Source organism: Taeniopygia guttata, chromosome 37, assembly GCF_048771995.1.
Source record: "Taeniopygia guttata chromosome 37, bTaeGut7.mat, whole genome shotgun sequence".
Taxonomy (NCBI): Eukaryota; Metazoa; Chordata; class Aves; order Passeriformes; family Estrildidae; genus Taeniopygia; species Taeniopygia guttata.
In genome coordinates this window covers 5,060,741-5,075,801 of record NC_133062.1, presented here as the reverse complement: position 1 = coordinate 5,075,801, position 15,061 = coordinate 5,060,741, and the positions used below count along the sequence as shown (strand labels likewise).

Below are 15,061 nucleotides of genomic sequence, written 5' to 3'. Positions count from 1 at the left end.
CAGTGTCTGCTCAGTCCCCCTGGCAGTCCTGTACTCTGCCTCTGACCTGGAGCGGTGGGGTCAACAGAGGGGAGCAGGTCCTGTGTTTGCTAGCTGTGAGGCAGCGTAGGTCTGTGCACACCACAGAAGCAAAAACATCCCCCACTGAACTCCCGGTCCACAGAGCTCAGACAACATTGCTTTTTCTTCTTCCCAGTTCCCTCCCATCATTTCTCACAGCTATTTCTGCTCTCTGCTATTTCTGTTACCTCTGGAGGATCACAGCTACTACCTTTAGTCTTCACACTCAAACTCCTTTCTCTCTGCCACTTGGGACAGGCTTGCAGCTCCTCTTGGCTTGTTGCTCTCAGCTTGGGGCTGCCTTTGGGCCATGGAGTTATCCTTCCCTGCCCTGGGACTGGGTGCTTGGGCCCAGCTGGAGGCCAAGGCAGGACATATTCCTTGCTGGGATGCTCAAGGCACAGCCATTAGCCATCAGCCTCTCCTGGAACTTTTCCTGCAGCGCCGCCTCAGTGTTGGCATGTTCACGGTGTCCCCCTGTTCCGGTTCCATCGGTCCCGGGGGCCAGCAGAAGATCTCAGTGGAATGCCTTGCCAGGCAGGAGGGGACGTGTGAGAAGCAGCTCTACATTGACATCACGGGCAGAGACCCCAAGGACAATCCCCTCGGCATTCCCTTTACCCTGATTGCCAAGTCCTGCCTCCCAGGTACCTACTGCCCACAGTGCCCTTGGTCACACCTGCTGCTGATCAGCACCTGAACTTGCTGCTTGGACAGAGAGCCATGCTAGGCCTGGGTTCCCTCCTTAAAATCCTCAGAGGTTCCAGCCCTCTTCGAGTCCACCAGTGGACTCATCCCTCCCAGCTGAGAGGGATGCATGGAAGGATAAAAGGAAAGCAATGCTCTCTAAGGCTGAGTTTGACTGAGCTCCATCCTCAGCCAGCTCCCCCACCCAAGGCTGGGTTTAGCAGTCACCCGGGCAGAAAGGGCTTATCAAGCCTTCTGAGAGGCCAGCAGGGTCCAGATAAACACATCAGGGAGGCTTCTCCATGCTCATCCCTCTGGTGTGTCCACAGCACTTGTTGAGGACGTCACATCAATCTTTGAGGACTACCCGATCTGCAGCAGCAGCGACCTCGTCCAGAAGATGCAGTCGGTGAAAGGCGCCGGCCTGTTCGTCACAGATGAGAACAGATTCATCTTCAGCAATATTCAGGTTGGGCGAGAGGCTGAAGCTCATTTCAGTATCTACAACGCACGCCATCTGCCATGTGACGTGGTCCTCTCCATCAAACCGCTGTCTGGAGAGGTAAGAACAGGAGGCCAAGGTGGAACAGAAGGCCAAGGAGGTGGTTGCCCTCTAAGGGCCGTTTGAGAGCCTGTTTTGTTCTCCAGGTGCATTGATCCTGTGGCCCAGACAAGGCTAGCTCAGTGCAGGTCAAAGTGCAGGGGAGGGCAGCAGAACCAGGGAGCAGTTGTGTGGAATTCTGCATGTCTTGGTTTTGGCTCACACCTCTGGGTCTTCGGTGGGAGAAGTGAATCCTTCTGAACCTCTCTGGGAAGCACACACAGAGAGGGGATGTTATGACCTGACATGCCAGGGCTCAAAGAAGAGCATTTTCTCAGGCTCCCTGGCTTTTCCTTTTCCTTGAAGGCCAGTTCTAGGTCATTTGCAGGGTTTTCCATGCAATGCCCACCTCCCAGATAGGCTGGGGCAGCTGCCAGCCCTCAAAACACACAGTGCTTCAGCACAAAGTCGGCATTCCCTGGGAGGGAGGGAGCCTGCCCAGGGAAGCAGGAAGGAAGACACAGTGTCTGGGACTGCTCTCATTAATGCATTTATGGATAAAACTGCGTCATGTTGAAAGGTGTTTCCTCCTAACACTGCTCTCTGGGTTCCCTCAAGGAAAAAAGTCCTATCAAAAACATTTTCAAGTTGTATCCAGTCAAGATGTCCATTGCCGGCTCATCCTATGCCATTGCTACGGTGACCTTCACCCCACCAGAGGAGCAGAACTACAACTGCACTTTCAAGGCTTCCCTTGTCATCCCAAAAGGGTAACTGACCCTGTGAAATACTGGGGGAGGCCTCACTGATAGCTGCCTCTCCCCTGGGAAGGCACAGACCTCTTGTTAGCGCTAATGCTGTCAGTAGCCTTAGGCAGAGTACTTGGCATGAGATGATCTGGGAGCCAATAGCCCTTAGAGCAGGAGAATGAGGCTGATGGTTTAGCCTGTGTGAGGAACTGTGAAGACAGGGAAATAGTACAGGTGGCCAACCGCAAGTTACTGAGATGTGCTGCAGCTGAGCTGGGGGTTTCCAAGGACAAAGGCTTAGATGAAGCAGTTTCTGTGCCAGCAAGTCAGCAGTCACGTTTTCTCTTTGTTTCTGTAAACTTAAGTGATCCTGTGTGACCCCCTGGCATTCATTAAGCTATTTTATGTGAGTGTTTGGAGCTGGTATGAAAGAGGAGCCCAGTTCCTCTGCCCTGGGACCTGTGAACTGGGGCTTTGACCTGCCCTTCCTCAACCCTTTAGTGGCTGAATTGGAGCAAGAGAAGCCTAATTTCTAATGAGCAATTGCTTTTTTACTGTTCTTGGAAAAGATCTTTACTGCTAGTGACAATCATTTCTATTTGCCTTCTTGCTTTTGTACTGCTTCCATGCTGTGCTTTTGCTCGTTGCATAAGTCTCATCTCACTGCAGCCAGGGGATTTGCCATATCTCATCTGGTGCCTTCTCATTTACCTGCTGTGCTGCATAATTCAATTAAGTGAAATTATTTTTAAGTGTTATTGTGGAAGGCTCTGGCTCTTTGGAGCAGATTCCTCTTGTGAATGGCCCTGAGTGGATTGGGAAGAGGCTGGTGGGGGGCTGTGTTGTGGGGTACAGGAGCACCAGGCAAGGAAAACACTGTGGGTGGCCCTTGTTGCTTTGCTTGCCCACTGAGAAGTGGGCTAGTGCCAGCTGAAATTGTTTCTGTGCCTCTCCTGCAGCTCTGTGGGAATTGAACCCCAAATCCTGACCTTCACCATCAGCGGGAAGGGGCACGAGCCGCGGTTGACAGTCGTGTGCTCAAGTGCTCGCAGCGAGAGGGGAAACGCCGTGCTGCGCTTCAAGAGGCTCCAGCTGTGGGATTCAGAGGTGCTCCCTCTGGTCATCCGTAACGATGGCATCATACCTGTCAAGGTGAGGAGGACCTGCTCGAGGAATGGTCTGGTTTGGGAACAAGTGCTTGTGGCACAGGGGAAGGGTCCCAAAGAACATGGCAAACCTGGAAAGAGGTGTCAGAAATTCTTTTTGAACAAGTGACTGACGTCTGTTCTCCAAGAAGGGAGTTCTTGGAAATTTTCTGCCCAGTCTTTCTTCTTTAAGTTGAACACAAGAAAGGTGGTGGAGTATTTTCCCCTGTCTCTCAGGTCACCTTTTGTTCTCATGGGCATGTGTGATTTCCCAGTTCCATTAGATTGTATTTGATCCCAGTTTATTACATTTTAAGTAGACTTAGAGGTGGTTTAAATACATTCTGCTCATTACTTTCTGCCCTGTTTGGTTCTGTGTCACTTCTATCCAGATGCCTCTGGATGCCCTTTTTTCCCTGGCTGGTTTGACTTAACTTTTGTGCTAAGTGCTGTTTGTAGTGGGAGAGGTGCTGGCCTCCCGTGTGGGACCAGCAGCACTGCAGTGTCAGTCCCTGTGCCATCCTGGACTCACAGTATCCTTGTGCTCTGGCTTCTCTTTTCTCAGTTTATGTTACTCCTGGAGGATGAGCATGGAATGTTCTTCTTGAAAGGCAGGACCTCCCCAGTCAAGGTATTCCACACTGGAGATGTGAAAAAGGAACTCATTGGAAAAGGTAAATCCATTAACCATGAAGTGCAATCGTGCACAGAGGGAAAATGTGTGCCCTGCTCTTGGTTCTCTGAGCAGCAGCCAGATGTTAGGCACAGTTTCTTTCCTTGGGCTCTCTGTCCCCCAAGCTTTTCTTGGGGGCTTTTTGCAGGGTCTCCTCCTAGCAAGCTGTAGCAAGTTCTGTTCTTCTAGACGTGGTGGGTTGAGTTGTGGGGGACTGCCACTACCTCAGAGGACCCTCTGAGGTATTTGCTGCACGTGGGAAGGTACCAGCCTGAACAGACACAGCCCTTGAGCACACAGCCAGCCAGCAGAAGCCCAAAGCACTCTTTGGCTCAGCTTTCCATATGGCTGGAGCTGGCTGGAAGCAGATGGAATGAGGGCTGGGCATCAGCCTGAGGTTAAGCTGTGTCTGGAGGTGGCCGTCTTGTGAACAGAGGAAGAGGGTCTGGAACCACTCTGGAACCACAGGGGGTAGAACCTGTGCTTAGAAGGCAGCTGGTTTCAACCTCTTATTCCTCATGTATGCTATGGAAATATTTCCTCTGTACAGCTGTACCACCTAACTCTGATTTCCATTGCTGTGCAGCGAGCAAGATCCCAAAGAAGCCTTTCTTCCATCTGAGTCCCGGGAAATCAACTGAGTTTGATGTAATTTTCAAACCCACCGTGGCTCAACATCTGGAAGGGAAGATTCATGTGTTAGTGAAGGACAGCTACTCTAACGAGACCCTAATAGAGCTGGTGGGTGAAGGCCACAAGGAGGAATTCACCCTGCTTGGACTAGAGGATGACACACAGGAAAGGAATGTTAAGAGCAGTCTGAAGAAAGACATCACTGATGGTAAGAGAGGAGAGACTGCCAAGGTGGAGCAAGGAAGAGGAAAATATCTGATCATGTGTGTCCTCCCTCTAGCCAGGCCTGGGCTGTCTCCCACGGGACTTGGTGGCCTGTGGGCGTGGTAGCCATGCATGCAGAGCAGTGTGTGCTGTGCTGCACGTCACTGGCTCAGGGATGTGTCCCTGGAAGTGGTGAAACTGCCTGGGGAGCTCCCTCTCAGAGGGGGGAAGGCTTGGAGCAAGGAAGCATTGAACATGCAGGTGTCTGTGCACGTCAGGGGGCAGGTGGAGCTCCCTGCATGCTGAGATCCCTTGCTCTCCTCCTTAACAGCTGTCAGAGTGAATCACATCGAGTTTGGGGACTGTCCTGTCGGGAAGCGCTGCTACAGGACCTTCGCCGTCACCAACCGCAGCCTTAAGCAGTTCATGCGCTTTGAGTGGGAGGCAGATGCCCCATTCCTGTTCTCCCCCAAGGTGAGCGTGGACTGCTCTGCCTTTCCCCATTGCTCAGGCCCTGCCCTGGTGTTCCCAGGAGCTGGTAGGGAGTGCTCACATACCACTGATAGCCCATTCCAGTGCCACGTGGGAGATGCAGTCCCTGGCTTGGCTGGGCCAAGGCTGCCAGCCTTGCAGAAAAGGTTTCATGTTACGGGAGGTGGCACCTTCTGTTCATACTTTTGTCTATCAAACTTCACTAAATCCACTCTGAGGTGCAGATTCCCGGCACAGCTGCTCACCACGTCCGTCAGTCCCTTTTGCTGTCAGTCCTGCCCTTGGCAGTGCTTCCAGTTTGGTCTTGACTCCCTGATTCTCCCTAGGTGGGACACCTCCATCCTGGCTGTGCCAAGGACATCACAGTGATCTTGAAATCAGATGTCCCAGCCACCTTCATGAGGCACCTTGTGAAATGTAAGATGACCAAGGTCAACTTTGAGCTGCCACAAAAGAAGGTTCCTGACTGGGATGACCAAATGTGCATTGTCATATGGAAGAATACCACCAGGAAAAACCCGGCAGCCGCCACGCGGCCTAAAATAAAGCAGGTAAGAAGCAAAATGGCAAGAAAAGCCAACCCGGGTTTTACAAAAAGAACCACTAGAACACCATCACTGCTGGCTGAGCAGCTCCTGCTTCCTCTGGACATTGGACAGCCATGAGGTTCACCAGCAGCGCATTTGAACGGAGAGGTGGAGGCACAGTGACCGGATACACACACAGGAGAGGAGGAAGCCTTTTGATAAGAGACCTTCAGCCACACCCAAAGCCTCAGTCTGGGCCACAAACACAAGTGTTGCAGCCCATGTAGAATGGAAGGCAATGTTTTACGATTTTATCCCATTTTACGGTGTTAGAAATCTCTTCAGCTGATTGGTGCCCTTTTACCAACAAGGAATTTAGTCTGCTGCACTCTGTCTCTTCTTTTGAAGTGGAGAGAAATACACTTCTCCTGCATGTGCTGGTGAACTCCAAGTTTTGTCTGCATGAGAATTTAGTTGTGGTCTCTGTATTTGGTGTGGGATATCTCATCATGGTGTAGCCCAGGCACTGCATGACTCTACGAAGGAGTCTGGAGAAGGATCATCTCCAAAGAGTCTTACTTTCATTGTCATTATTGCCAAACACACTCATCTTGGGTGGAGGTTCTTTCCGAGTTTCTGGACCATTTTAAGGCCTCTAAACCATCCTCTTTTCTATCAGAATATCTGCAGTTGGAGATTTTCCTAGTGAGGTCTTTCACATCCCAAAATGCCCATCCCCAGCTCCAAGCAGTTGCTCCAGACAGGAGACCTGGAGAGCACTTTCTTCTAAGACAAGAAGAAAAAGGTGCTTTCTAGAACTCTTCACTCTTGGGGTTCTCCATCCACAGAGCTCCAGCAGGGGAACTTAACCCTAGTTTGGAGACCTGCTGGATTTATAGGAACGAGGAAAAAAGCCAGGCCCTCTGCAAGATTGAAGTACAGGGACTGGAATGCAGCTGTAGTCTCTCTGGGTGTATTAACAGCTGTGGTAGTGACCGCTTGGATCAGTGGGCAGAAACAAGTACTGTAGCAAAGCAGTCCCAGTTTTGTCATCTTTGCAGGGCAGTAAAAGTGAATGGTCCTTTCTAGTGATCTTGTAGGCCAGAAGATTCCCTTCTCAGCCTGACTTTCTGGGCTCTGCTCAGTGATTCTTCCCTCCTCTGTTTGCAGGTGGTCGAGACAGCCCCGGAACCAGCTCACACTGTGGTGGAGGAGAGCAGCCAGGAGTTGGAGGTGTACCTCAGTGCTGTGGTTGCCTACACCCAGTTCAAGCTGAGCACGACCATGATTCAGTTCAAGAGTACCTTGCCCTTCCAGACAGGGACAGCCACGTGAGTGCTGGAGGCTCTGTGAGCAGGAGCTGCCTTTGCCCAAGGCTGAGCCAGAACTGCTTCCCAGAACTCTACCCCACCCAAACCAGCACAGGCCCTTTTACGTGCACGCAAAGCCAAGCAGGAGGTGGTGCTCAGGAGAGGCTCAATGCTGCCATACCTTTCTGCTGAGAACAGCCACGGGTTTGCTTTCACTGTATGTCACCTGTCCTCATCTGCTCCAGAATAAGTTTGCAGTCAAACTAAGACCTAAAGTCCAGAATAAACCCCTTAGCTTCAATGTCCTGGGCACCATGTTGGCCCTTTTCTCTTAAACTTCCAGACTTTGAAATCTTTTCTTGGGCCACCCAGGACAGCAGTCTGAGCATGGCTGGGTTGCCTGGGGAAGATGCTTCTCAGGAGAAAGTGGTATCAGGAGTCCATCAGACAATATTACTGTACTATTTGCTTTATACTTCTTGGACATTTTTTAATTCCTCCTCCTTGCTTTTTAGTTTCACACTGCAAAACACAGGCGAGGTAGCTCTGGAATACTCCTGGGAGAAACCTGCAGGGAGTGAACCAGTGAAGAAGCTGAAGAAGCCATACTCAACCACTCTGATGCGTAAGAGCATTTCACTTGGTAGCTGAGGGCCCGGGGAGAAGACCCTGCCACTTCAGTTCAAAACATGAATTGCTTTTTCATCCTTGTCCACGCATCCACTTTCATCAGCACCTTCCCAGCTGCAGCTGGAGAGTTTTCTCCTTGTCCCCCTCTGCCTTTCAGCCCCTTCTGTTCTTGCTGAGCCACTTCTGCTCTGCAAAGCAGCTGAGCCAGGCTCTGGGGAGAGCCACGTGCCGGGTCAGGACTAGGAAGGGGGACACCAGGTCATCTCTTTGAGAAGTCTGAGACCGGGAAAAACAGTGGTGTAACGAGTGAGCTGCCCTGCAGCCACTGTCTGTGTGCAGTTCCCCACTCCAGGGCAAACGCAAAGTCACTGTCTGAAACCAGCTTTCCTGCTTTGGCGCAGGAGTGTGTGCTCAGGCAGAGACCCTGCTCCCAACTCTCTGTCTCCTGCTAGAATAAAGTACTTGACCAGAGATTCTCCAAGTGCATCCCAGCTCTCTTCCACCTACCTGCAGCAGGAGGCAGAGTTGCTGGGAACACAGGATTTTGTCTTTGGAAGGTATCCTCTTCCTCCCTGCAGGTCGGTTCCTCTCCTATGATACTGTAAAGCATCGCAGAAAGCTGCTGCGTCTTTTCTGGTCGGAGCAGGACCATCCTTCGGAGACACATCCTAAAGTGCGGCAGCTGCGGCGGCCTGCTGAGCAGCAGCAGGATTCTGAGCAGCAGCAGGAGCCAGATTCCAAGTGGCAGCAGGATTCTGAGCAGGAGCTGGATTCCGAGCAGGATTCCGATCAGGAGCTGGATTCTGTGCAGGAGCTGGATTCCGTGCAGGAGCTGGATTCTGTGCAGGAGCTGGATTTCGTGCAGGAGCTGGATTTTGAGCAGCAGCAGTATTCTGAGCAGGACGACTGTGTCAGCACCTCCCTAGAAGTTTTTCCAGATGTTGTCCATGACCTGTTCTCAATCAACCCCTACTGTGGCATCATTGCTCCTGGCCAGAAGGAGACCTTTGACGTGCAGTTCTTCCCAGAGTGCCTGGGGAAGTTTAAGACCACCCTGCTGTGCAGGTGGGAAATATCTCCACGCTTGCCAACTCATGCTACTGATGGGTATCACTGAATCACAGGGTGGGACAGGGTGGGAAGGACCACGCTAGGTCATCTGGTGCCACTTCCCTGCTGAAGCAGGGTCATCCCAGACTACGTGGCACAGGGTTGTGTCCAGAGGACTCTGGAATAATTCCAGTGAGGGACACTCCACACCCTCTCTGCGCAACTTATCACCGGCACAGGAAAGAAGTTCTTCCTCAGATTCAGGTGGAATTGTCTTGTTCAGGTTCTGCCTGTTGCCTCTTGTCCTGTTGCTGGGCATCACCAAGCCCAGCCTGGTTCACCCCCCAACACCCTCCCTTCAGTCCCTCTGACTGGGATGGGGAGCCCCAGGGAGGCAGCAGAAACACCCACAGGAGCACAGAAAGATCCTCATCTTTCATCATCATCTTTCACCCCTTGGCAGGGAGGCACTGGGAAAAGACACTGTATGAAACAGTAAGCTTGTGGAGGGTTGCAAAATCTGCAACAAGAGATCCAGGGACCAGCCAGTCCCCAGCTCTGCTTCCTTTTGGGACAAGCAAGGCCTGCTTCTCCACATGGAACCCCATGTGCTGTAGTTGGTCCCCGGGCATTTAACTGGTCATGTTCCTGCCCTTGCATCTCTGCAGCCTCCATGCAGCTAGTGCAGCTGTTAAATCTGCTGCTCGCTGCTTGCACAGAGAGAGGATGCAACACTGTGTGCCCTGCAAGGAGACAGAAAAGCGGCAGGCTGGGAATGTTCCTCTGGCTAATACCAGTCCCTCTCTTCCTAGGATTCCTAACCTGCAGCCAGGTGAGAAGATGGGGCAGGTGACTTTGGAAGGCAGAGCCCAGGAGAAGGACAGTCTGGATAAACCATTAGAAGAGACAGAGTAAGGCCAGGGACCCAAGAAGGAGGTGCTCTAAAGACCAACACTTGAGTGACAACATTTGTGTCAGCTGGAGCGTGCGGCAGGAGCTGGTGACATCCTACCTTCTGCTGCTGGTGGTCTCCCACCCTTCACCAGAGACCTCTGCAGCTACCCTCCCACGTTCCAGTGAGCACCTCCCTCTTACCTAAGTTGATTAACTAATTGTTGATTAGATTGATAAGTAATTGATAATTTTCCCTTAATTGTTAATAAACAATTGCTAATAAATTGTTAATTATCAGCTTGTCTTGGTTTGAAAGACAGGTGTCTGCCAGACCTCTCTGGAATGGAGAATGAGATCCCCCTTCCCTACCAATTATTATAACTTTGAAATTAAGGGGCTTTCAGGCAAAGATGTGGGAAAAGGAGTGGCAGTTCTTTACCAGTATGTACAAGGCAAACAACCAACACCACCGGCAGCAAGGACAAACAGAACCAGAGACCCAAGCCCAGCCTTCCCTCGGCTGCAGGCACTTTCCCTTTGGTGTAGTTCCAGTCACAGCCGGGCAGGGAAGGGAGGCAAATAATGAATAAAGCAATTGCTAGAGAAACTTTAATTATTATTGAGGGGCTCTAAAGCCAGGGAACCTCAGGAAAACGGGAAACTGGACAAGACAAACGCACATCCAATCAATATGATTAATGCAACGTTCTCCGTTTATTCAAAATCAGGCGGTAGTTTATATAAGCTTCTACATAGTTTACAGAAACAAAGACACTCTGATTGGTAGGCTAACATTGTTTACCTTTTCCTTAAAACGGCCTACACTGTACACCATAAAACCTATACTAGTTCACACCCGGTGGTCCCCACAATACATTAAGACTATTTTCTATCTGCGCCACAAGCCCTGAATTTCTAACTGCGTCAGAGGCCCCGAAGGCCACACCAGGCCTCAATCTGAGGCCTAGCCTGGAGTAGCTCAACTTTCACAATTCATGCCCTCTTTCTCTCAAAAATGCTGCAACAATTCCCTCTTTTTCTTTTGAGCTACTCAGGCTGGAGTGAAGGCACAATGAACTAATTTTTGCACACACTGTCTTTGACCCAGCCAGAAAAACCTGAAGAATTGAGCCAGTTATCAAATGAAGTGTCCATTTGGAGAACACTGCGTTTGGCTCGTTGAGTCTTCTGAGGCAATTCGAGAACCTGATGTATGGTGGGAGCAAAAAGCATCAACCTACCGATATAACATGGGCCTCCCCTAGCATTTTGAGGGACTGCTGACCAGGCTCGGTCTCCACAAATGAGGAAGGTTCCTGGGGGCAGTTTTTCCTGAACTACCTCTTGGAGTCGAATTGTTACAATATTCTAAATAGTTGTAATACAATGGTGATCTGGGAGACAATCAAGTGTTGTCATCTGTCAATTTTCCATTTTCTTGAGTTGGTTTGGTAGCATAAGATCCAAATATCAAACAGTAATTTCCTGGGACAGAACCCAAAAGACCAAATTCTTGAAAACTGTCATCAGTAAATTTAAGGTTTTGCACAAATGCAACAGCTTGCGCTCCCAGAGTGCTATTTAAATTTATTTGAGCTCGGGTCCAAGTTTTGAACTCTGCGATGGGACCCAACGAGACTTCAATTAAACAACTATAAAATAAAAACATTGAGGCCCACCACATTCTTCTCAGGTTCTTGAATGCCCTGTCTAACATGAAAGAAACAATCTTAATTCTAAACATAAACTATAACTTCTAATAAACTAACTTCTGATAAATCTAACTTCACACTTATAATATTTCAACTTATTTTTCTGTACTCTACAAAATTAATTTTCATCAGAACTGGATTCATCAGGGATGTTCCAGGCAAACTGTTGTTGTTCACGTTGTTATCACTGCGGGTTGATATCTTTTTCATCTATTTTTTAAAATTCTGTTTCTGCCTTTTCGTATCAATGCAGCAAGAGCATCTGTCCTGTCCATCACACGACTTCTTGGTTGGATGGGTAAAAACACTCACTCAAGTAGAATTTCTGTTGATCCCCGTTGGGACCTCCCTCTTTTTCTTTTGCCATTGAAAGACAATGGCAAGATGAACAGAAAAATCACAGGCATTACTAAAACTTATTAAAAACTTAGCAAAAAAAAAATTCTATAACATCATTAAAAACACACTTATAAAAAAAACCTCAAAGCCCACGATCTTCTGTGGGTGAAACACAAATCTTTGCACAATCCACTTTTGCTGTGCATCCTCTGATCCACTTGTGGAGAGATCAGTGCCCTCTTGCAATTGATAAGTTCCACATTCTTCACTGAAATCCATCCAGATTCTGCACCTGTTAAAACACAAACAAACCCAACACCCCCACAGGGACTGGAGGGTCCTCTCTCAATTCTGTTCCCTAAAACTTGCATGAAGAAATAGAAATATCAACATCTTTGTTATAAACATGAAAAAACATTAAGAACAAAACAACGCACATAGTAAAGAAACTAACAACAAATAAAAATCAATCAGATAATACACAATCAATATTACATATAAAATCACAGTTACCAAGTGCTACACTATCAAATTGTCATCCCAGATTCTGCAGCAGCTGAAAAACCTTAAAACAACAGAGATTTGGATAAAACATGTCCGGATCATGTCTCTCCAAAACCTCCTTTGAGGCTCAGCTGTCCTGTATGGTCAAATTGTCAAGCCAAAAGGACTTGAATACTTTTTTGATGCAGAAAACATCTGGATCAATCACACCATCCACGTAGAGCCAGAGCCTGGCCAGAGCTCGAACTCTAATTGGAGGATATGTTTAAAACAAAAGTCTTAAAAATAACAGTTATAAGTGAAAAACCTTATTATTAAAAATTTATCAAAACATCAAATAATTGAACCTGTCTAAAATTTGTTTCAAGACAAAAATTCTCTAAATACAACAAACCTTTTCTTCAAAAATCTGAAAATTTGAAGTCTGAAATCTTGAACCAGAACTTGGACTATAAATTTTTAAAAGAAGATGAACTGCAGCTGCATAGAAAATTGAATAAAGAAAACACATGAGTAGTTAAAAAAAATCAAACACACAGGATCCTGAAAAACACATCTTACAATCAATCACTTAATTGATTGTAAACCCATAAAACATATGAAAACTGACTGTAAATATTAAAACAACACCTCAATACCTTAACATCTTAATAATAATTCTTATCACAAAAATCAGACAACTTACATTATATGATCAACCTATTAACAGGAAATGTTTAAAATAGTTTAAAACAATCTTGTCAAAGCATTCATATAACATTAGTAACAATCACTACTTATCATTACCTATAAAAACTTGACAATCATCATTTATCTTATTATCTATACAACTCAAAAATCATCATTACCTATCTTATTATCTATAAAAACTCAAAACCAGAAATTGTGAACTCAATGCCAACATTCCATCTGACTGACTTTTCTCAAATCTTTGTTTTCAGAGACATTTTTGGCAATTAAATCATTATTAACATTTCTATCTTTTTCAAGTGATTTTCATCCACATTGTATTTGAAATAACTTTGATTTGCATAATGTTCATCCTTTTTGGTATCTTGGAAAACACTCAGTATTGCTATACTTTTTCATTGCGTCTTCTGACTTTTGCAAGGAATTGGAAAAATGCTGTTGAAATTTTTGCTGTAGTGTTGCCATCTCGCCATCGGTGGCACTGCTGCTCTCGGGGTTGTCGTTACCGTGGCAACCAGGCTGTGCAGCGTCTCCGCTGCCATTGCGGGGTGCTGCGGGGAGATGAGGGGGCGGCGCCATCTCGCTCCCGTCCTTGCTGCGTCACTGTGGGGATGGGAGAGGAGACGCCCCTGATGCGGCCGCGCCCCGCCTGCTCCGACTCCAGCACGGCCGAGCCCCCGGGAATGCCCATCTCCCTCCTCGCGCTGTTGCTCAGCAACAAGGAGCCTTCTGTCTCTCGGCCGAAGTCTGCTTTGCCCCAGGCCGCCTCAGGCTCGGTGCTGGCTGGCCCCGCTCTGCCTGGCCCCGCTCTGCCTGGCCCCGCTCTGCCTGCCGCTTCTGCGGTGCGCCCGGGCGGCTAACTGGTGCTCACCGCTGCACCCTGCTGCTCTCCGCCACAGCCCGTTGCCTTAGTTCTCCCAACCCGTTCCACAACGGACGAGGAAGGGCTTTCTCTAACTTTTTCTTGCCTTTGTATCTTGTTTTGTGATCGCTTGTCCCTGCTACAATTGACAACAGGAAGGTCTGCCTCTGAGTTGTCAGAATCTGAACTCGGTGGGAGGGGGCAGCGTAGAGCTCCCGTGGTGGAGTGGGAACTGGCATTTTCAGGGCTCTGCTCTGGTGTTGTTTGGGTGGCTGCTTCTGCCATTCCGCTAGCATTGGGGTGCCCAGCCCCTCCAAACCGCGCCAGGCTGCTTGCCGCTGCCGCCGCTGCTGGCAGGTGCCGGCGAGCCGCTCCTCTGCGCATGCACGCACGCGCGGCAGCCGCCGCCGTGGCCGCTGCGGGGGGGCGAGAGGCCAACGCCGCCTTGCTCCCGTCTCCGCCCTGGTCTCCGCCTTGATCTCCGCCCCTGAGTTCCTCCTCCTGACTCAGCCCTGTTTCGTCACCAACTCCGCCTGCCTCCTCAGGTGTCTCCCCGCCTCCCGAGGGACCTGGCAGGGCCACTTCCTGGTTTGCCTCACTCCGTGGGACCGCCGAGCTGTTAACATCCGCTGCTTGCGAGCACACTTCTGCTCCGAACATGGCCACGTTTTTGCATTGTCCCGCGCCGGCCGGCCCTGCGCCGCCCGGCTCTGCGTTTCCCTCCAAACGAGCGACAACATCTCTGACAGAGGGGCTGACTGGAGCTTTCTGCCCACGCACTGGCCGCATATTACAAACATTAAAGAATTTTTCAACCTGAGATGGCTTCTGAACTTCTGTCTGTTCTGATGTGGGTTGCTCAAACGCCTGAATTGCAGCTTCTGCTGCTTTTTTCTCCGCGGCCATGCTCTGCAAGGTATGTAAAACATTCTTCCAAACGCCTCCGAGCTCCAATAGTGTTTTCTTGTCTTTTCCGCCCTCTATCACTGCGTCCCAAAGCAGCTGCCCCAACTCTTGCCATTCGATTTCACTAAAAATCAGCGAAGGCTTTTGCAGCTTGCCTTTGTTTCTTGCCCACAGGACCAAATGCTCTAAATCGGCTTCTTTAGTTTTTTCAGCTTTCTTTGAGAGAATATGAAAGAGAAGCCGCAGGGAAGCCTGCAGATCCCCATCCATGGTGAACTTTCACCCTCTCTCTCTCTCCACGGCTTACCTCCAACTTCCGCGGGTTGCTTCGCTCTCGCTTTTCTTCGGCAAGGCGGCACCCCCGCTCCAGCTTTCCGGCCCCGGCCATGTCCACACCCGCCATTCAGGTCCCTTGTGAACGCCGAGGTCTTCCCACTGCTCAAACGGACTCTC

The 15,061-nt window shown here is 49.4% G+C and overlaps 1 protein-coding gene across 1 annotated transcript in view; it reads left to right on the top strand.

Annotated features, from left to right (window-relative positions):
* The window catches only part of LOC140681553 (hydrocephalus-inducing protein homolog), a 52,496-nt gene extending 42,628 nt beyond the window's left edge, over nucleotides 1-9,868 (top strand). The window contains exons 38-49 of the mRNA XM_072921467.1: nucleotides 503-707; nucleotides 1,077-1,372; nucleotides 1,907-2,058; nucleotides 2,997-3,189; nucleotides 3,748-3,856; nucleotides 4,442-4,696; nucleotides 5,024-5,166; nucleotides 5,511-5,735; nucleotides 6,882-7,042; nucleotides 7,537-7,646; nucleotides 8,230-8,716; nucleotides 9,514-9,868. Of these exons, the coding sequence (XP_072777568.1) occupies nucleotides 503-707; nucleotides 1,077-1,372; nucleotides 1,907-2,058; nucleotides 2,997-3,189; nucleotides 3,748-3,856; nucleotides 4,442-4,696; nucleotides 5,024-5,166; nucleotides 5,511-5,735; nucleotides 6,882-7,042; nucleotides 7,537-7,646; nucleotides 8,230-8,716; nucleotides 9,514-9,616 (2,439 nt within the window). The 3' untranslated portion in view covers nucleotides 9,617-9,868. The remainder of the gene's footprint in view (nucleotides 1-502; nucleotides 708-1,076; nucleotides 1,373-1,906; nucleotides 2,059-2,996; nucleotides 3,190-3,747; nucleotides 3,857-4,441; nucleotides 4,697-5,023; nucleotides 5,167-5,510; nucleotides 5,736-6,881; nucleotides 7,043-7,536; nucleotides 7,647-8,229; nucleotides 8,717-9,513) is intronic.
* Nucleotides 9,869-15,061: the final 5,193 nt, after the last annotated feature.